The sequence below is a fragment of the Apus apus genome, chromosome 11, assembly GCF_020740795.1.
Source record: "Apus apus isolate bApuApu2 chromosome 11, bApuApu2.pri.cur, whole genome shotgun sequence".
In the NCBI taxonomy this organism is placed as follows: domain Eukaryota; kingdom Metazoa; phylum Chordata; class Aves; order Apodiformes; family Apodidae; genus Apus; species Apus apus.
The window spans coordinates 2,103,093-2,125,443 of NC_067292.1; the positions used below are offsets into that span (position 1 = coordinate 2,103,093).

General features: G+C 40.2%; 1 protein-coding gene across 5 annotated transcripts in view; it reads right to left on the bottom strand.

Moving 5' to 3' along the window:
* BANP (BTG3 associated nuclear protein) overlaps positions 1–22,351 on the bottom strand; it is a 135,913-nt gene that overhangs the window by 54,880 nt on the left and 58,682 nt on the right. For 4 of the 5 annotated variants that reach the window (XR_007890598.1, XM_051629556.1, XM_051629557.1 and 1 more), the window contains 3 exons: positions 12,569–12,699; positions 9,886–9,957; positions 7,822–7,866 (listed from right to left, as the gene is read on the bottom strand). Coding sequence is in view for 4 of the 5 variants with exons in the window: in XM_051629556.1 (XP_051485516.1) it covers positions 7,822–7,866; positions 9,886–9,957; positions 12,569–12,699 (248 nt within the window). In the remaining variant the exon portion in view is untranslated. The remainder of the gene's footprint in view (positions 1–7,821; positions 7,867–9,885; positions 9,958–12,568; positions 12,700–22,351) is intronic. The other variant, XM_051629558.1, reaches the window with a different exon arrangement.

Sequence of the window (22,351 nt, forward strand, 5' to 3'; positions counted from 1 at the left end):
AAGTACCTATAAGAGATCAGCAAATCACCTTTATTAATTCTACCAGTCAGAGCATTTTTACAAATGGAAACAAGTAATTTGGAAAAAAAAAAAAAAACCCTAATAGATATCAGTATTAAAATAATGGCAGTTTTGACCAGATCTCTGTAATTTTCACTACTTTTGATCAGGAACACCAAAGAAAAACAACTGAGTTTGTGATGTGAGGAAGGTAACAGCACAAGGCTCCACGGGACATTGAGAGAGACACTACTGGGAACTGGGACTTCTGAACAGAATACAAAAATAGTTGTGTGACATAATGTCTAAATCTTGAGAAGCACTAGGGAAAAACTCTTATGTTTAAAACACAGACATTATATTCTGTGCTCACAGCCAAGTATCTGCTGGAATTTACTGTTTGCTCCCAAAACAAATCTTTACCTGCGTCACTGAAAAGAAGCATGAAAGCAGGGTCAAACTGGAATCCTCTGTTATTAATGGGAAGATATTTCTTTATTGTTACACTTTGCCAAAAGCTGAAGTGTCCAAAAAATGCCATAAATATCAGATTTTGCTGCCAGAGACTTTGTTTACTTCGCCTTCAGCAGAGATTTTTGTTGTTGTTTTAGCATGTAGAGGTAGGCTGGGTCCCAAATCACAAAAGCCAAAAAAGCCACAAGACAAAACACTGCATGGCTGTTGATATGTGGTAATTAATGATAATTAGGAGATGGGGAAACATTCTTAAACAAGCTGACTGGAGAGGCAACTGCAAACTTTCTCACCTGCTATCTCTCAGGCGCTATTCTAAAACCCTGGATGAGGAAAAGCACTAGCACAATAAAATGAAAGGTATCAGAGTGACAGCTGCCCACAAGCCACGGCCAAGGACTTCAGCTAAAATAGAAGAGCAAATGCCAGCAAAAAACAATCACCAAGTGGCTGGGGAGGAATTCAAAAGCAAGTTGAGCATTTTTCAAGAAGTGCAATGGACTGAAGACACTTGTCCTGTTACCAAATGTTAAAACAGAAATGGCTTTATAAGTAAAATCTCCTTGGACACATTTATCTTGAACCCACTGTCAAGTACTTTATCCACCATCAATTACATTTATATGAAAACTTCACCAGACACCAGTGCATCAAGGGCACAACTGAGAATAGTCACAGTTTGAGCCATCCCAAACTTACAGAGACGTTGCCTTTTATTTCATCATCATATAAAGGCTGCTGTAAAGTTGAGAGAAGAAAATGAAAGAAAACAAATATTTGCTAATTTTGCAAAAGGGCTTTTCATTAGTCCCTACTGGAGGCTGATAAAAAGCAATGAAGTCAACCCAGCATTCAGGATTTGAAACCTTAATGAAATAACACAGAATGTCTGGGTTTGCAGTGCAGGTGCTTCTCAGAAGTGTGAGCCCCTTTACGGAGCAAGGCCTGCTGAATTTCAAGGAGCTTCTAAATCACTCTCTACATTCCACAAAAGTGGATCAGCTCTGTTATGCAGTAAAGAGGCATTTCCAATCAAATAGCAAAATCAGTCTTGCTTTCTGTAAGTACAGAGCATGTATTCTCGCACCAAAATCTCTTAAGTAGCAGTTCCCTCTCTGTGGTTTTTTTTTTTCCCCCATTTTGTTTTCTTGGCTGCCACTGAAGGACTGTATTTTCCCCAACTACTGTCTCCTCATATTGGGGCAGAATAATCCAGTTGTTCTGTCATCACACATAATGTGAATAATCAGCACAGATTTGTTTCAGGACTCTTGTGCAGAATGATGACAACACAGACCACGGGTGATCAGCTGCCCTCTGCCCGAGCATCTTACCCTGCTTCACAATTACAGAGTAGGAGCAAATCTTCTACAAATGCATTTTAAATTCTGCAGTTAAGCTACATCTCATGTACTGCACTACAGCTGCTTTTTAAATCATCCATACTTAGTAACACAAATATGACACTTTTTCTTATAATAATAATTTTTCTTGAGATATTTGGTATGTTACTGATCACCTAAGTAGCAGGGTTTGGTTTTTTCTTTTAAATCCATAGATTTGTAAGCTTTAATACACTTAACTGCTTTAAAATTCAATTTCTCAATTTTAATTTGCTAAACTACTACTTTCACTAACAAAATTAATTCTCAGAACTAAAAAGCATGGTTAGTATTTTTGATTATCTACTTGGAAGAAGAGTCAAAGTGGAGGACACCACCTTTAGAGAATGCCAAGCTAAAGAGCAGAAGTGCACAAAGGACCATCTTCAAGCAAAGGAAGAAAAATCTCATCATGAAAACGCTGACAGTATTTTAAGCCATCCTCCTTCACCCACAGACACACTGTGCTTCTCCATGAAAACTGCATAAAGCACGTCTTGTTTCAAAACTACTCTCTTCATTTTTGATCCTAAAAATAGAGCAGAGCTTCAAGACTTGAGTACAACCTACTACTGAAGCACCAGTGAAATAGCAATTTATTTAATTTTTTCCCCAAAGCGATCTGAGCCTTTTCTAAGCTCCTGCTGCCCTAGACTTGGGGGGGTGTGTGGGGGGGTGTTTAATTTTTGTTGTTTTTCCTCTAACAATCCTGTTTGTTTCTCCACGCGTGTTATTTGAAGCAGATGTGCTTGAAACAAGAAGAAGCCTTTTGGAGCTCCGCGAGCAGCTGCTGCAGAAGTGAAGCTCCTCTTCCTCGCTCCGCTCCGCACGCTCGCTCCCCGCCTGCACACCCAGCCCCCGGCAGCCAGAAAGACTCACGCTCTGTGCCTCTGTCCCCACGGAACCCCAGATGACAAGGCTGATGTCGGAGCAGCACGTTGCTTGCACTTCGCATTTCCTCCTCACCCCCTTCAAGCTTTTGCCGAGAAAGTCACCGACAATCGTCTTAATCCTACTGCCCTCTACTGCTTAAAAACCAGGGAGATGAAAACAGCTCCTACATGGTGCTCATTCTTGGCTGAGGACCTTAAGATTTTCAGTATTTTTCAATCAGAAACTTTTTTATATTCTATGAAAACTAAGAACTGTAAGAGGTGGTTCTTTCCTCTTGTTTTGGGTAATTTCTTGTTAATTTAATAGAAACTGCAGTATCTGTTTCAAAGGCTTAGTAAAGGCAATTAAAATGCATTTCAAAAAAATACATTGAACAGTTTCTCTGCCAACGACATGATACCTACCAAGTGCATAAAAGTGAGCAGAAGCCAAGTTAATACATATTTTTGTTTGTATAAGTGAAAATCACGACAGAGCTACGGATTAAACTGGACCTTAAAAAATGTGGTGCCCTCGCTGAAAAGCAGGTGTGAGTATCTCAGTAATGATCAGAAAAGTACACAGAGCTACAAATCCTACATGTTAGAAGAGTTTAAGGCTGTCCCACAGGTTTGTAAATAATTTCCTCCACAAACAAACCTACTTTCACTTTAGTTTGATCCAGTCACAAAAAAGAGTCACTGGATATTACACGGAATTACTAGAATAGGGTTTTCTTCCCCTGAACATTTGGAACCATTCCTCCCCCTGTTCCTTTCCTCCTAGATTTCACAGCCTGCCCTTCCCTTCAGACCAGAGCAGAACACAGGAACAGCACAGATGTTTCAGACACAGGTGCTGAGGCCACAGCTCCTCCTGAGCTCTATTACAGGGTGTGCTGTGTTGGAAACAGATCCGAATGAGACATCAGATTCACACTCCTCCTGAGGACATTAAAGCCAGACTCTCACTGATCTGTTCCTCACACACGTCTCTACTCTAACCTTTCAGGCCCAACAGCAGCTAACTGCTACTTCACAACACTCAGGCCTGTCGTATTTCCTCCATCATGGAGACAATTTTCCAGGAATACCCTTTCTGGTCACGGATTCCCATACACTACTACAATCATTACACATCTGAGGATGCTTTGCTAAAGCTGACTTGGCAAGCTACCTCCACAGCCCTCCGTCTGAACTCTCCCAGACCTCAGAGCTGCCATAAAGCCCAGAGCAGCAAGGTAGGAGTAAAAGCTCAGAAAAAGACAATGCAATCACTGCTCCACACAAATACCTCATTAAGCAGCCGAAAAACGTGTTACGAATGTGGTCACCTCTCCCTCTGCACACATGGAACTCAGCAGTTACCAACGGGTCTCACTGCACCACTGATTACAAACTCATCTGGACGAGACTGTGTCTACAACTGGAGAAGATGCCAAGTTTCTTTTTGAAAATTCTAATATAGAAGAAGTAATTCTGCATGTTTCTTTCATGTGCACATGGTAAGAAGACTGCTACTACAACAGCAGTTCACACTGGCTAGTTTTTTTTCTGCTAAACCTGTCACACATGCAGTTTGTCCTGGATTCTCCTGCTGCTTCTAACTGACCTACAGATGCCGATATTCAGGGCATCAAACGCAGCTCTTGGCAATTTTTTTTGTTCACTGAGCAGAACAAATTGTCAGCTCTCCAGGAACACTTACGATCATATTTTAGATTTTAAAGTGCATTAACTTTTTAATTTAAGAACTAAGGCTTTTAGTTGAGGACCATTTGCCTGGTGTCATTTTAATTAATTTCTAAATTGGAGAAACATGGGCTGTGAGGATGTACAAAATGGAATGTCTAAAATGCAGAATGACAAGGAATGACAAACTGCTGAAATGGTTCTCTCCTTATACCTCACGTATTTCTGAACACTGTGGCACTACATCAGCAGTCTCATGCAGGACACACACTGAACACCTCCTGGGATGCAGAACACTGAAGCTCAAAGGAAGAACAGGACAGAGCTGGGCAGAAAATATGACAAGTAATCACAGGAAGTCAAGACAAATTAGAAAACTTATGGTAATTCACAATTCTAAAATGTGAAATAATTTAAAAAAAAATCCCACTGGTCCACAGCTTCAAGTGTTAGTTAATATGAAGTTTAATTATTTTTGCAGTTTGGTATTTTTATTAAATGTCCACTGAAATATGAAACTTTCAGCTAATAGAACACACGTGTAGGTAGAAAGCATTCTTTTTGGCATGACTTCATTAGTTCCATGAACAAGGATGCCAGAAAAACAAGATTCAATTCAGAGCAAATCACCAGGACAGACAATTCAAGAGGGGGAAAAAAGTTAAAACCAATAACTGACAGCATTATGTAGATAAGCTGGTATTTATTACTAGTATTAAGAGGCTTAAAACATATCTATAATCTTGGAAATTTTACTGATAAAATTTCACAGTAGGTTTATGGCATTTTTTGCTTTAGTTCACCTGAAGTTAGTAACTCCATGCTGCAGTCCCAGATTCTTGAAAACCTTTTATAGGTGAATCTGAGTGAAAAGCTCCATCAGGCAGCAGCACGAAACCTCATCTGAATAGGGAAAATATCTCACGTCTGCTAAGTGTGCAAGAACATGTAGGAAACAGCAGCAGCATGAGATAAATTTTCAAAGGCAATATTTAGTAATCAAGCTAAGATCTAATGCCATTAATAAGTACACAGTAGTCACCTAAGAATATTCAATACCTGAAATCTCCAAAGTGCCACATTATTCACTTTCCTTATTTTCAATATGCTTCACTGTCCCTTAGAGTGTGCGTTTAAGTTCAAAACACGGAAGAAAAAGCTCCTCTCTAGAGAAGTAATAGACAGGTGGGAACACTACAGAAGTCTCTTTGATCACAGGTCATGTTCAGATGATTGCAGGCTACTGGATTGTTATGACTTACATTCCCACTGAACCATATCATATGACAGGTTTTTGTACTCTTATCCCACTACAAGTGCCAAGGAAAATGTATTAGTTTCAACTTCCATTCTTAAACCACAAACAGTTTCATTTAACTTATTTTCCTCTGCAATTTTTATGAGCTAATAACTCAAACAATAGTAACTTAACACAGATCAGCTGATGACCAGAAAGCAGCTGAGGCACAGGCCTCCCCTTTACCCCCTCACGTAACACACACCCAGAGCTGCTGCGAGAGATCCTGTGAGTGCTACTCAGCCACTTGGTGCGGAACAGGCTGAAGGTTTCGGTATCTAATGCAGAATGGAGATAAAAATCCCCTAAATAATTGCTTGCTCCTATTTTTCTGTCCAGTGGGAAACAGTTAAGCAGCAAATACTTTTGGAGGAGCATGAGGATTCCTGTAATTTGCACAGATGCCAAGGTGACAACGCCTGGGTGTTCATTCTCCAGAGACAGTTGTTCTTTTGCACCAAAATGCAGCCAGATGCATGAGGACAAAAAAACCCCGAACAACCCAGCACTTCACTATTTGTTTTCAAGGAAAGTTGAAAAGCAGGGCGCAGAGTACAGTAAGTAAAAAATAACTATGGGATGTTAAACTGATTTCCTCCATCCATGTGTCCAGCCACAACCATGATTATCCCAGATAGGCTGTACCGTGGAACAGCACAGATGCCTTCTGTAGAAAAGCTGAGCTTGCTTTCAGTTAAAAAATGGATTAAATCATGCTTTCCTTCCCTATCTTATGCATGCTCTCACACACTTCAACAAACACCCATCACTTCAACAAACACCCATCACTTCCCAGAGCTGTGCACAACCACAGATACACACACATCTACAACACCGTCCTGCCACTGGAGCCTTGTTCTGCAACTGCTCGAATGGCAACAAGACTCCACCTATGGGCACCTAATTTGGAAGTTTCTTACCACTCCAGAGTTTACAGTTTTTTACCCCGTGACTATATTAGCATGAAACACAGCCACATGCTATCATTGTATGAAAGGACTCCCCTCTCCCTCCCTAACAGGGAGTGTTGCAGGAAAATACTGCCATCCAAGTGCTTCCCCTTAAAGCAGCATGAACTCACAACTTTTTGAACTACATTATTTGGTTCTACTCAAGAGAGATGGAATTGGTGGAATACTTCAGATGCAATAATACTTGTTATAAATAGATACTTCAAGGGGAAAAATAATGGTACCAGGCTATAATTGAAGAACACCAAGTGTGGGTTGTTTTTTTTTTTAAATACAAGTTGGGTTGCTCCCACACACAAATACTGTATGAGGTAAAAAGTTCAGAGTATCAGAAGCTTCCCAAGGCCTTAAAGTTCACAAACCTTCATGATATGAGCCCTTTCAATTTAGGTCAGTATTCAAGTTCTAGCCATATGTCTCACAACTTATTAATATTCAACAGGAACAAAAAAATCCGTAACACATTTATTCAAGTGGCCTGGCTGGAAAGCTTCTTACAGGAGCATTTTTGTGCTAGGGATATTTGAATATAGCTCAATATTTAGTAAAGTGTGTCTGAGATCAATTTTACTGACACTTGACATAGAAATTCTGCTATTTTAATCACTTAATTGACTCATCACTCAAAGTAAAAGCTGCGTTTTCTTACCCCGTGCATGCATAAGCACCTAATAAAGCCATCATATCATAAAGAACTAAAGCAGATGTGAAAGATCTGTTTCTCCCAAGACAGGCATATAATGAAAAAATAGCTGCTTAAACCTCAGCAATAAATGTCCTTAGGTTTGCCACAGACTGCACACCTGGCCATAGTGACAGTTGGTAACAGAACAGAACACACTGCACACAGTATCATCAATCCAGTTGGCAAATCTAAGAGTAAAGAAGCCAAAGACAAGAAGGCATAAAACACAGGGCTAAAGTGTCTTGCAGGGGCAACAAAAAAAGCTTGGTCACTTTGAGTCAACAGACAACATACTGAGCTTATGCTGTATCATTTTGCAAGTTGTTTATTTACACAGAGCAACCAGAGCTCTTTAAAACAGCCACTAACAATGCCAGGTCATTCCAACAGCAACATTAATTTTAAAGACCAAAGTAAAATACTATATAAAACTCAGTTCTGTTCCTACCTGCCCATCTTGACCCACATGAACTTGATGTATCTGCAGGTTTCCCTGTAAAATAAGAGCAGATAATGAGCACAAGTTTGGAATTTTAAAAGTTGCTCTGTCCTCAAAAGGCCTGTTTCTCATCTTATTATTAAACAGCTTCAATATTAAGGAATAGTACTAATTTAAGAAATTCTGCTGAGGGTTATTTTGGCAATCCAGCTGCAATTCAATGGTCAGCACTTGAACCACAGAGCATAAACAGACTAAGAAGCAGGGAGGGTTTCAGCACCAGCATGATTTGCTTTTTGAAAGTTACTGTATCAAGTACAGTATTTTTATGCAAAGTGTGTTGGCAAGGCTTTTGAGGTAAGGTTTTTGTTTTTCCTTATTTAAAACTGCAAATTTAAGTCAAACATTTATTAAACTAGAATTAGCAGTATGAGCCTTCTACATGGATAGAGTGCTATTTACTGTTTGTTGTTATAAAGTTACTGCCTGTGCTTTCAGATTATTTTTTAATCAAAATTTGATACCAAGGACCCATACAGTCCAGTCACAGAAATTACATCTATTACAAAAAATTCTGAATTACGTGAAGCATTTTAAAGGAAACTGTAGCTCGAAAGTCTAAAAAGGAAAGCAGTGTCTTAACAAAGTAAAGATTTTTGTTTATATGCTCAGAGATACTTTTTCAAAAGTACATTTAGATTAAGAAAAAACAGCTTCCCCAACAGAGACTTGCAGTGAAATAGCACATTTCTTTGAGGGGAAAAAAAAAACAACACCACAATCCTTTGATTTGCATGTCTTCTGCATTTTCTCTGACTGTCAGCACTTCCTCTTGTTTGAAGCTGTGTACATTGTAATAAATTTAAAACCAGATGTTTTCATCTGTCAGGGACAAATGTAGTCCTGAAAAGCCCTACATACAGGAACTTTGGAGGAAGCCAATAGACACCATGTGAGCTTCAGCCTCAGGTTCAATCACCAGCACTACCTGCTGAATCATCATTTTTTCAGTGGCTCTTTACCCAAGAACTGCTCCAGCTTTATTGCAGCACACTGTGCATTCCCTCTGACCCAGAACATTTTGATCCTTTATTTCTCTCTAGGTCTGACAAGCTCTTCAAAGAACACTGCCTTTAAGTATAATATTTATACAATATTTATGATAATATTTATTCTACAATAGCTCCTTGTGTTAACAGTGTTCCTAAGCATCAAAAGTGGTTTTATGAGATGAGATTTAGGGTACTTTGGAAATGGATTAAACTAACTTACAAGCAGACAGGCTTAACATTGAGTAAAAAAACTCCACAGGGAAATAATACAGATTAAAATTGTATTCTGCATTTATGTTTCACCTTATTTTGCTATTGCTTCTTCGAGTAAACAGTAAGTGCACAAGAAATCTAGCAGCAGTCTCAGCAGTTAGGAGTCTCTATACACTTATAAATATCCAACAATAGCACTCCCTCTCAGGCAAATTCAGCTGCCTTTAGTGGCTGTTTTGCCTGAGTGGGGGAAAAAAAAAGTCTAAATTGGAGGGTTCAGCACTGGATTGATCCTTTTCCATTCTACTGTACTATTTTTATGGAAAAAATTATGAAGTGCACATACTGTAGTGCCAGATTACTTGATCAGTAATGACTGAAGTTCACTTCATTCTGCAATGTATGTTTACTAGATGGTGTCTGAAGCTTTCTCCAACTCCAGTTCCCAGAATTAAAGACACTGAGAGTCTTCTGAACACATTTAGTTCACAGACCTAACTAAAATAATTTCAGTTCTCAATGGCAGCGCAAGGACCTAAGCTGGTTTCCTAAAATACTCTGTAAGTACTAGATTTCCAAAACAATCAACCATATGGAGATGTCTTGGCAGCTCAAGGGAAGGGAAAAAATACCCAAACAAAACACAGAGAGAAATATCGTAATTGCATTTGTTGCCACACAGCACATTTCATTCTGGCTCCACAACATGCTCTCACTTCTTCCAGCAGAACCCAGAGGTATGGTTCTAGAACCAGGGCCCCAGGTTCTGCCAACATCTGCTCCCTGGGAACCCAAATGCTTGGCTCACCTCACTGTCCTGCGTGATTTGGACTTGCTCGCCTTGAGGAACCTGGGCAATGTGGAGATGGCCCTGTGGGATCCACAACAAGACAGACACAAAGGAGCATCAGAAGAAAAGCAAATCTAGAGGAAGAAGCTATTACCTTGGATTCAATACAGCTTAAGTTATGGAAGCAGAATGTTCATGCAATGAAAGCCATTCCAGATAGCTTTAAAAAACAATAAAGTACATCCATATTTCCCCATCTTTTGATGCAAAGTATAAGTAGAGGGACTTTGAATAAAGTTTCATTTTCACATAAGAGGAAAGAAAATAGGCACAATAATAAATAATGTCTGTGTCGTGCAGTTCTCTGTAGACAAAAAGTATCTGCATTTTTGACTGATGCACAAAGCGTGGGACTGACTTGCTTTGGTACATCAGCATTGTACCCAAAATTTTAATCTCACTTAAATACCTTGGAAATTTAGTTCTTAAAACAGATCTGCCAAGACTAACTAGTCAGAATGATGAGGTTTTAAAAGGTGAGGGTTTAAAGCATCCATTTATCTTTGAACACTCCCACAGTTATGGTGAAGTACAGGACCACGCTAAAGGCTCTCTCAAGCTGCTATAAATTGGCATGAAGTCATTCATTTGAATGCAGTTACACTGGTTTATTTTAGTGGAGAATCTGCCCTAACAGTTTTAATAATGTTAATACTTGCTAGCGCTGACCAGACCCACAGCTTCAGAATGGTATCAGGCCTACCATTTGATCACCACAAGGATAAGAGTGGACGGAATTCCTTGTGCATCCTGACTAGCCCAGTGAAGTCTTTGCTACTGTGATTTACCTGAAGGGAGATTGGATTCTAAATAACCTACTTCAGGGTTTATAAGGCTTTGTGTTCATTTTAATATACCTGCATGAGACAGAGATTAGAGATAATCACTTGGAATTCTGTCAAAGGCTCTTCTTATTTTATAACACAAGAACAATTGCATGTGATTTTCAAAGAAACACAGATCCCTCTATTTCAAACAGTTTCATTTCCTTTGGAAGGAAACTGTCTATTTATAGGGAGAAAAAACATACTGAAAGTATCACTCTGACAATAGGGACTGTATACAAAATTAGAGCACAGCCCAGTCCATCTCGAGATTAGAATCACTTTCCCTCCTTAACATCAAGCTCTCAGGGCTCCCAGGAGAAAGAATTGAACATTTAAAAGATCCATTTACAGTGTTTTCAAATATAAGCAATCCTTTCTGACTAGGCTAAAGGGAGGGGGGAGGAGGAGACTTTAGTCACCTTAGTACCATGCAGCATTCCAAAAAAGAACTGCTCACTCATCTTTTGCAGATCCATAGCTGGGAGAGACCTTTTAGTTTCTTCACCAATTCAATTCAATACTGATTTTTTCAAAACACATATAGTAGAAATAACTACTACCCCACTCTTAGCCTGGTCTCTATGTATCGATCTCTAGAACTGAAAAAGCAGTCCCATTTTCATCTGTTTCAACCTGGGACCCCTCTGAATGTTGGACAAGTTAGGAAAACATTTACATAGTGTTGGGGGTCATAGTGGATTTTTCCTGATTCTACAATCTCTTTTAAAGAATAATTGACAAGTCCAGATCTTTTAATGAGACAACCTCTCATCACTTACATCTACAATCACTTTGTCTATTACATCCATGTATTTCATATAATTTCCCCTGCTACCTTGTCTTTCAAAAACTGAAAAATACTTTACAGTCATTAATTAAATCTCCTAAAATGATCTAGACAGCAATTAAGATGACATGCTGTTAAAATATATAGGGGAACCAAGAGAGAAAGCAATTCACACAATAATACTGTAAAGTTATGGCAAAAGGGAAATGGAACCTTTACAGCCAGCTCTGCAGAAGGAGCATTATTCCACTGATGTTGCTCTCAGCTGACAACGATTTTGCAAGTTAATTTATTGAACTTCTTTTTAGTCTTCTTCCAAGTTTGAGCATAGTAACTCCCCTCCTGCACTGCCTCTCTCACTTGGGGAGAGAATCCTATAAGTATCTACCAAAAATGCCTCATTATCTTTCATTACTCTTTTGTGATTTATTTCATTAATTTCTTCTACTTTTCCTTTCAAATTTGAGTTTAAAAAAACCCCTGTAGTCAAACTGTGGCCAAGGTGAGTTTTTTCAGAGTAGACTAAAACCATATATAAAACATAATCATGGCCTGACTTATGGTAGGAGTCTCAGGGTTTAAAAAATGTCAATATTTATAATTTTTACTTATATACATGTATCTAAACGAATACACATGTAAAGGATTCAGCTAGCAGATGTTAAAAAATGCCTGAGAATGCAGGGGGTTTTAAATGAAAATAAAGAAATGCATTCTTGTTTTGCAAGTCATAACTAGAACTACCTCTGAACACTTAGTAGGTCTGCTCCTGTATTGATGGCAAGCAGAATCCAACAGCCAGGTAGAGACCAGTCAATCCTACACACAGTAACAAATGTGCAAATAAACCTGCAACAAATGTGTGAGCTAATCCTGCAGGAAGATTTTTGCTCAATAACTCCAAAATTTTTTTCAGGAGCTTTCCATGTTTACTGTCTGAAAATCATGCTTAGAGAAGTGATGAAAGGTCATTTTTAAAAACTTAAATTTCAACTGAAGCAAAGTTTAGAATAAGTTCAGTACATACTACTTGGACTTGTCCATCTTCTCCTATTTGGTGGATCTGGACCTGCTGAGCATTGGCTAGTGCATAGTGTAGTGCCTGTGGCTGGTTCTGCTGGATCTCATTAGAAGCTGAAACTGAGCTGTGGGAACCCTCTGGAAAAGAGACAAAAATCCAGCTGTATTAGATGTGTCTCTGTGGCAGTGTCTGTGCAGCCATGCATACTTTAAAGCTGTGGAAAACAAATGAAGTCAGTGAGTTGATGCAGATCATTTATACCTTAATATTCTTGTGCACGTTCCTTGCACACCTGCAGATTTGCTGCAAAGTCCAAAGGAGTCCCAAAGGCTGTTTGGTCTCTGAGAAAGCAGACGGTTAGAAAGCATCTTTTCAGTCTAGATTAAAGATTGTGCAACTCTTAAGAGCCACAGCACAGCAAAACCACATGTATTTCCTAAGCAGTTCAAGCACCTGTGTAGCTGAGAAGTACTGCAGACAGCCCCACCACGAGGATACATTTGAATCCTCTGAACTGAAGTTATCACATGAAGAAAGGGTCTCTCTCAATGGGTTTTCAAGATCCATCACGTGTAATTCATACTGACACACACAAGTCTGGAATGTATTTCTTTTTTAACCCCAAAATGCCAGGCTGATTTCTTGACTTAGGTAAATCGAAGCACTATGTCACACTGCAAAATAAGACCTCCTGAAAATGCCCCAACAGAAGGGCAGACACTGAGTGTTATCTCTGGCTAACAGCCACAGCACCCAGGGAAACCTCTGCCTCATTTCAAGAGGATGCCAGCTTGCATTAGGAGTAGAATATCATAGATTCATTGCTAGGTTATCCACCTGCAGTGAAAAGATGCTTATAAAAGGCAAAAAGCAAGTAAAAAGAAATTATTATTATTAGCATAAAAGCATTCAAATACTTATAGTTGTGTGTGTTTTTTTTTTTTTAAATGTGACTTTTTAAATGCATTTGGTGTCAGCATTACGGAGAGACTAATAGTGTCAGTAATTCTGTACTGAAAGGGTGAAGTGCAATACAATGGAGCAGAGGCTTCCCCATGAGGGCAGGAAGGCACTGGCCCAGGTTGCCCAGGGAGGTTGTGGCTGCTCCATCCCTGGAGATGTTCAAGGCCAGGTTGGATGAGGCTTGTGCAGCCTGGTCTGGTGGGAGGTGTCCCTGCTCATAGGAGGGAGGTTGGAACCTGATGGTCTTTAAGGTCCCTTCCAACCCAAACCATTCCATGATTCTATGATTCTACTCCTGTCAACAATTTTAACATTTTTCTCTTTGCTGTGCCACAAAAATACACTGAATGAAATCTCTGCAGCGTGAAGTGTTTTACAGTTTTTCTCAGTTATTTATTGCTCTGACGATGACTTTTATGCTACAAGGTAACATAAAACACATTAACACCTTACAAGCAGCACCAGGCAGCTCTACAGAGCTTCCAAGTTCTCCATGTACCAGAAACTATAATGAAAGTTTTAAGAAACACTGTCCCTTTACTCCCATTGCAGATTGTTTCCTTACAAGACTTTATGTATTGCCTAAATAAGCACTAGATGGGCCTCATCCTGCTCAGAAAGGACTGATGGCTGCTATGTTTTCATTTTTTAAATGCTGGTTGGTTTTTTTAAAACAAACACAGCAGGAAGCCATGTTTCATAAAATGTTAATACCTCTACTTGATACTTTAGGATTTATATTGAAAAAAGAATGAGCTGGAGACAATCATACAAATATTTTAATGGAAATGTTCTTTAATAAAATCCTCCATTTGGATTTTTTTCATCCTCTCTGCAAATGTTTGTGGTAGGAGATGATTCTGAGTTTTACATCTAAACACGGGAACTGGAAATTAATTCAAAACCACTAAGCTAGGATTTACTTAATTGTTGAAAAGTTTAGCTGCTTAACAATTCAACTAGACAGCTCTAATTACATTAACAAGCTACAAATACATAACCACAACCAGAACTCTTGCAGTAACTGAGCAAAACATAACATGTTTTTGCTGTCTCTTGGACACACATCTTTAATACTTCGCATTTGACTAGTAGGTAACTGCAGAACATTTCTAATTTCTTAAATGTAGTCCTGTCACTTGCTGTGCAATTCCAGTATTCCCTGCACTGCTGCACAACGCACGTTTGCGGTACAGAATTCCAGATGGGATTAACAAATCACAATAGGCAGAAGAACCCTCTTCCTAGTGTGAGAAACTGCACCATCAGCCAAATAAAAATGCAATTTGTTCAAATTCTGATTCCATTGCTAGTGACTTTGTCATGGCCACTGAAACTAACAGATATTCTAGGAAAACTGTTTACCTAAGCTTCTCGATCTTCCACTTTTCTCTCATGTCCCTTAATTCAGTCCTAATAGTATTTTATGCCACTACTTTTCTGTATTTTTAGTTTTACAAATAGCATTCTGTTAGGATGCTAAATGCCTAGGAATGCCCACTGTTATTCATGTTGCTTTTTATAGGTCACCACTAGTCCACTCCTTTCTGGTTTTGTCTGTCGTGTTTCCTAGTCCCCCACTATGCAAGTTGAGTTAGAACTCAACTTCTAGTTAAATCCCAGTGTCCAAATCCATAATCCTTCATTTAGTTGTGTGCACATACACACATAGACATACATACATGACTTCATACACTCAAATACATATAGTGTAAATGTAAACACAAACAGAAAGCAAAGCTGGACTTGGGACACAAGTCCAGGTAAGATGTGTTTCACTTCCAGATGTAATAACTTCCAGCAGTATTTTTCCTGTAGCTGACACTTAGTATTGCACAAACTGCAATGCTGCCCCTCTGAGAAAAAACAAAGGTGCATTTAGAAGGAGTATTTGTTTTCTGGTTAAGAAAGTAATAAGCCTATCATAGAATGTTAGGGGTTAGAAGGGACCTCTGGAGATCATCAAGTTCAATCCCCTTGCCAGAGCAGGACCACCTAGGGCAGGTCACACAAAAACGCATCCAGACAGGTCTTGAAAGTCTCCAGAGAAGGAGACTCCACAGCCTCTCTGGGCAGCCTGTTGCAGTGCTCTGTAAACCTCACAGGAAAGAAGTTGAGGTGGAACTTCCTGTGTTCTTATACCCATTGTTCCTTGTCCTATCACAGGGCACAACTGAAAAGCAACTGGCCCTTTCCTCTTGACAGTTCTTTATATACATTAATAAGATCCCCTCTCAGCCTTCACTTCTCAAGATTAAACAGGATACAGTATTCCAGGTGTGGTCTCACCAGAGCAGAACAGAGGAGGAGAACCTCCCTAGACCTGCTGGACACACCTTTCTTAATGCACCCCAGGATACCACTGGCCCTCTTGGCCAGAAGAGCACACTGCTGTCCCATGGACATCAAAGAAATAAGAGCTGCAGCAGATAAAAATACGTATTTACCTCTATAATATGCAGATATTGAAATAAATTTTTAATGGTGAAGTTCAAAAGCCTTTATTAGTAAACCATCTTTTGCTTCACGGATGCCAGAAATGATTGCACTTCTCAGAGAGAAGAAACAAAATGCAGCCATACTGTACATCTCCCTTGGTCACTTATAAATAGATCTCAGTTTGGCTTCACTCTAACAACCACAGTTAGGCTTGCTTGCTTTTTTTGTTGGGATTTTGGTGGGTTTTTCTTTCCTCTTAGAAAGAAAGGAGAGGATTCAACAGTGTCTGAAAACAAAACATCCTTTATAAGTATTGTTTTTCCCCTCAAAATCTGACCAAACAGAAGTGATATTTATCCATTTTTAAACATTCCCCATTAAAAACAAACACCAACATGAATAGCCCACAGCTTGAATAGAGGATATGTCAACAGGCATAAATCACTATCATGTAAACTATCTAGCCTCACATTTACAACTTTGATGTGTCAGAGAATCCCTGGCACCAACAAGCTATCCAGCTGAACTCTGCCTTTGAAACGTTCCACTGCACTACTTACAAAGGGGCACTTTGACACAGACTGAATGACTTACATTGGGCCACTCCTGAGCACGTTATCCATGGCATTCCCAAGGCACCCTCCACTAGATGGGATCACTTTGGACGCAGCCACAGAATGGAAGATGCTGCACTGACCATTCTACAGGTGACTTAAGTTGTGATACAAAGGGGGGAGGAATCCCAACTGCTGAAATATTCCTTCCTCTCAAGTTGAAATTGGACCTTTTACATTTCCCATTTGTTTACTGCACGTGCTTATGAGTCCAAGAAAATTTATCCTGAGTCTGTCTTCTCAAACAAATGTTCAAGAGTTGGCAGAATCCCCCACACTGAAGCACTTGCTTCTGTCACATGTGTCCAAGCTGATCTTCCTCAGACATTGCTTAGCAAGAGTAGATTTGTCAGACAAATGTCATTTGTAACAGTTCCAAGAATGTGTGTATTTAATTCTCAACTAAGACCAGTTTTTAAATTCCTCACTTCAGTTGCAAAACCTTTAGCATTTTCTAATTCTTTCCTACTTTGCTTCGTAGTTATCAGTTGAGCATCTGGCTTCTCATTTTGGAAGGAAATGGAGGAGGGCACAGATTCTGTAGAAGAGGGGATTCATGGTTACTATCCTCATCTGTTACTAAAAATCATGTACTGGCCTCCCAGCCTCACACTTCTGCTGACAAACTAGCACGTTCCCTGTGAGGGTGCTGAGACACTAGAACATGTTGCCGAGGGAAGCTGTGGCTGCCCCATCCCTGGAAGTGTTCAAGGGCAGGTTGGATGGGGCTTGGAGCAGCCTGGGCTGGTGGGAGGTGTCCTTGCCCATGCAGGGGGGTTGGAACTGGATCATGTTTAAGGTCCTTTCCAATCCAAACCATTCCATGATTCTACATATTTTCTTACTTCCTGAATGTCTAAGTCCTAGCAAGGAAAAGTTAATGGCCAAAGGTAAAAAAGCAGTCCTCAAAAACAAAAAGCAGGAAAAACACCATTATTGAACAATTAATTGAAATAAAACTGTATCCTGTGACCCATTATCTCAACCTGTGCTAAATGTGTCCCATTCTGCAGAACAGCTTTGAAGATTTAGCTGCACATCCATTTTTGTATTTGTGACATCTCAGCACAGGCTGAGCACTTCAGCCTAAATCTACATATAAATCCCAAAGTCATAGAACTAATTAAAAATTCCAACATGGAAAACTGTGATAACAGCCTGAAGAATCTTAAGAGAAATTAGAAGAAAGGGAGAAGGCACTCTTCAATTAATCCTCCTCCCAAACCCCTCATTTCCTACTGCCTCTCCTCCACAGACTGCTAACGTTTTTAAAAAGAGTATCTAGTTAAGTTATCACGGCAGCCAAGTGTGCAGCTCTTGTCAGGAAAAAAACCCAAGTGAAGAACACACATTAAGGACCAAAGTGTTGGCTCTGAGAAGAGCAGAGTGAACCACTGCAATTAATAACTCCATTCCAACACAAAAGGCAACAGCTTAAAACAGAAAAGCAAGATAAAATAAGGAAAACCAACCCTGCCTAAAAACGAGTCTGCAACAACTTCACACCACCCATAAATCTCATGGCTACTGTCAAGCTGCACAGTCAATTCAGTGTAGAAAAATCTCAGTATCTTTGGGGGTGAAGGGCAGGGAAAAGGTATTAATTCCTATTTTCCTTCCAGCTTCTCCTTAGATATGTTTTTGTCTGCAGATCAGTTGCTCTTGAGCTCCTAACACTTGGGCACTATCACAGAGCTGTAAGGCCCAAAACTTCTGAGGCTACATAAGGATTATGGGCTCAGCCTCCTGCTTTTCTAAATATTTGCACAGTTAATTTTTCCCTATGATAAAGAGAGCAGAGAGGAAATCTGTTACCATTTTTAACACCATGACTCACATCAAAGCCATGTGCTACATAAACTTTTATACACAACAAGGAGAAAAAAACAAAAAGTTGACATGTTCAACAAGTGCATAAGAACAAAGCCCCAGAAGAGCAGTCCTCTTTAAATGTAAATAATTCAAAATTATGTATTATATGTGCAATAACTCAATGCTTATAAAAATCGCAGAACAGATGAGGTTGGAAGTGACCTCTGGAGATCATCTAATCCAAAACCCTTCCTCAGAGCATGGGCAACCAGAACCAGTTGCTTTGGGCTGCATCCAGAAGGAGTCTGGCTGTCTCTAGGGATGGAGTCTCTGCAGCTTCTCTGGGCAACCTGTTACTGTGTTCAGCCACAGCCTCAGAGCTAGAGGAATCTAAGTCAGGTCACATTCAGGTGAGTTTCTGGCTGTCATTTATATTTTGGTTTTGGTTTGGTTTGGTTTTCTTCACAATGAGGCCAATTAATTGCTGCAAAAAAGCAGCTCTGGAAAATCAAGTTCCCTGACCCAGCAGGGCAGTGCCCACACTGATCTGAGACTATTTCAGGACCATCAAAAGTATTGGTTTTAATTATAGGTAGAAATTTTCAACAATTTTCACTGCCAAACAGAAAATACTAAGTTACTCCAGACTTCTAGCACACCATTTAAGGAAATACTCTGTAACTCAAAGAGTAGTGCTCCTTTGCAACACCTGAATAAAGTGCCATGAGATTCCTGCTGATGGAGACATGTATTATTACACTACAACCTAACAGAAAGGTATCTTGTTATTATCAGTCCCTAGAGATAAGTGATGAAAAATATTACTTCAAGCCAAACAACAGTTTTGGATTTGAGCCTTTTTTTTTTTTATAGTTCCCCCCCCCCCCCCGCCTTGGTCACAATTTTAATATGAAATACCACAATCACAAGTTCAGAGGTGGAAAACCTTACCATGCTCTGAAAAATATTCCTACAGGGAACGTGGTGCTTGTTAATGAAGGCTCAGGACATTGACATCTTATTTAAACCTCTTCATGATGTTTTCAGAACAGCTCAGCTGCATGGCAGACACTGTCACACTGTGTGTCTACTCAGTGCATCTGCTGGTGGCAATAAAAAGAAGAGCTTTCTGAAGACTATGGGAATATCTTCTAGGCTAAGCCCTAAAACTTCCCTAGGAAACTGTCATCATTTAGCTAAGAATCAGTGGGTGCACTTCCACAAATAACTTCAGTTTGCCATATTTAACACAGTAAAAGGGGTGAGTGTGTGTGTAAATTTTTCCCCCGTGTAGCATAATCTGAAAGGCTTGTTTACAAGACATAAAATGAAAGTGTTTCCCTACTGACTGTGTGCAACTTGACTGTGGTACCCAGACTGTCAGAGAAGCCCATACACACTTAGCTTAAGGCCCTCAGTGACCTAACCTGGCTGCTCACAGAACCATGCTCTACTGAATTGCCTGATCAAATGACATCATTCTTGCCTCTTTGTATAGAAGTCATGCAGCCTTACATTGTGCTGAGCCAAAGCCAGAGCTCCTCAGAACAGCTCAGAGGACATTAGACGAGAAACCATGGTGCACATCCCCACATCCTCACAGTGTGAATCATGGAATCACTTAGGTTGGAAAAGACCTTCAAGATCATCAAGTCCAACCACTAACCCTACTCTACCAAGTCCAGCACTGAGCCATATTCCCAAGTGCCACATCTAGACACACATTAAACACATTCAGGGAATGGTGACTCAACCACCTCTCTGGGCAGCCTGTTCCAATGTCTGACGACCCTTTCAGTGAAAAAGTTCTTCCTAATGTTTAGTCTAAACCTCCCCTGGTACAGCTTGAGGCCATTTCCTCTTGTTCTGTCACTATTTACTTCTGAGACCAGCACCCACCTCTTTACAACATCCTGTCAGGTAGTTGTAGCGGGTGATGAGGTCTCCCCTCAGCCTCCGTTTCTTCAGACTAAGGAGCCCCAGTTCCCTCAGCTGCTCCTCATGACACTTGTTCTCAAGGCCCTTCACCAGCTTCCTTGCCCTTCTCTGGACATGCTCTAGCACCAAAATGTCTTTCTTGTATTGAGGTGCCCAAAACTGGACACAGCATTTGAGCTGTGGCCTTATCAATGCCAGTACAGAGGGATTATTATCTCTCTGGTCCTGCTGGCCACACTATTTCTAATCCAGGCCATGATGCCATAGGCCTTCTTGGCCACCTGAGCACACTGCTGGCTCATATTCAGCTGCTTATCAGTCAGAATCCACAGGTCCCTTTCTGCTGGACAGCTTTCCAGCCACTACACAGGAGCCATTCCCAATCTTTTGAGAGCTTTGAGAGGGTGCTGACCTGACAGAGAGCACCTAGAAGCTGATCTTAATAACTGTAACTAACAATAGTGGGAAAGACAGTTTCTCAAGTAGCTGAATTCCAGACGGTTCAAGGCTCACCTTAAATTGCCCCCTGAAACAAATGCTACTATAAAAACTGTCTGGGTTCATATGTAACACTTTAAAAAGCCATATTTGACAGCTATGTTGTCATAACTGTGAAATACAGACCTCCCTTACTTCAGACCTGTGAAATATTACTTCTCTTTCCTGCTAGCTGGCAGCAGGAATTCTGCTATATCCACTGTACAGTGCATATAATAAGGAACAGATGCCTGTGAGTTATGATGCTATAATTCCATTGAGGGGTTCCAGGGTTGTCAAGCCACAAAGGCAAAGTCTGAGTGGCTCATGAAGTTACCTGGGCAGTGGAATTAAAGCCCTGTCATGCAAAAGTGACCTTTTTAAGCAGCTGAGAATCTTTTTTTTTTTTCCCCTTGCATCTTTTCTTCTCTTTCTTTTCCCTACATACTCATTCAGCCTCTCAAGCCACTCTCCCATTTTTCCTCATCCTTCCTGTTCTTTCTTCAGGTGAAACACCACACCCACCTGATCGTGGAATGCAAATTAGTTTTTCAAAGGCTCACCTGATTCTGAAAAAGGGTCAGGGTTTGTTTTAAGAGCTGTTTCACAGTGGGTGGAGATGTAGTGGTGAATTCATCTAACATCTTTCCAGCCTCCCAGAAAATGATGCCAATGACATTCTGAGCAAGAGCAGCATTTTACAGAAAATTAACAAAAGCCTCTGAATCCATGGGAACATTTTCACACAGCGTTACCAAAGGCAGCTGTTCTTGCCAGAACTCTGCTTTTGGCTGCACAGTCTATACAGTCCTGCCAGTGACCTGCCACCAGGCTCCAGCTGACCACCATCACCTTCAGCACTGAAGACACCTTCAGAAGGACATGCTGCCACCTCTTTGTTTATATAGGGGGGTTGGGAAATGAGCCTTTACAGTGGGAGACACAGGTGCCATAAACACTCCTAGAGAAATCCTGTGAGTTGATGCACCAAAGGCAGTGAGCTCAATCCCGGCCAAATGAACTGGCCAGGACACAACCCAAAATACCACAGCTCATGAGTGTCTGTACCACACTACTCCCACCTGCTGAAAGCCCAGAAGTTAATCCAGGTCTTTCTACCCATGGAACAATTCACTCACAAATCAGGTGAGTAAACTGGGGAGGTGGGGGAGGGAAATGAGTTTTCAGCTTAACCACAACAAAAAACCCCACCAAAACTTACCATCTTATGGCCTTCTGAAGAAAAGTATTGCCTGGGTCTGTTTGACATCTCTACACTGGACTCTCAAATCTCCAAACCAGGAGATAAAGTATTTCTTATTAATAAAACTCAACAACAGTCAAGGAGAACAGTCTAATGAGCACAGGCTCATAATAGCCACTTACTACTGCATTTTTATTCTAAAATACTGATTGCTAAGAGACTGAAAATAAAAATCCTATCAACATATACAGCTTATGGTTATCATTACGTTGATTAGTTGTTTTAATTTGAAGATTTTGGATATGATTCCCAGTTACAGCACATAAAATTTTCCATTGAAAG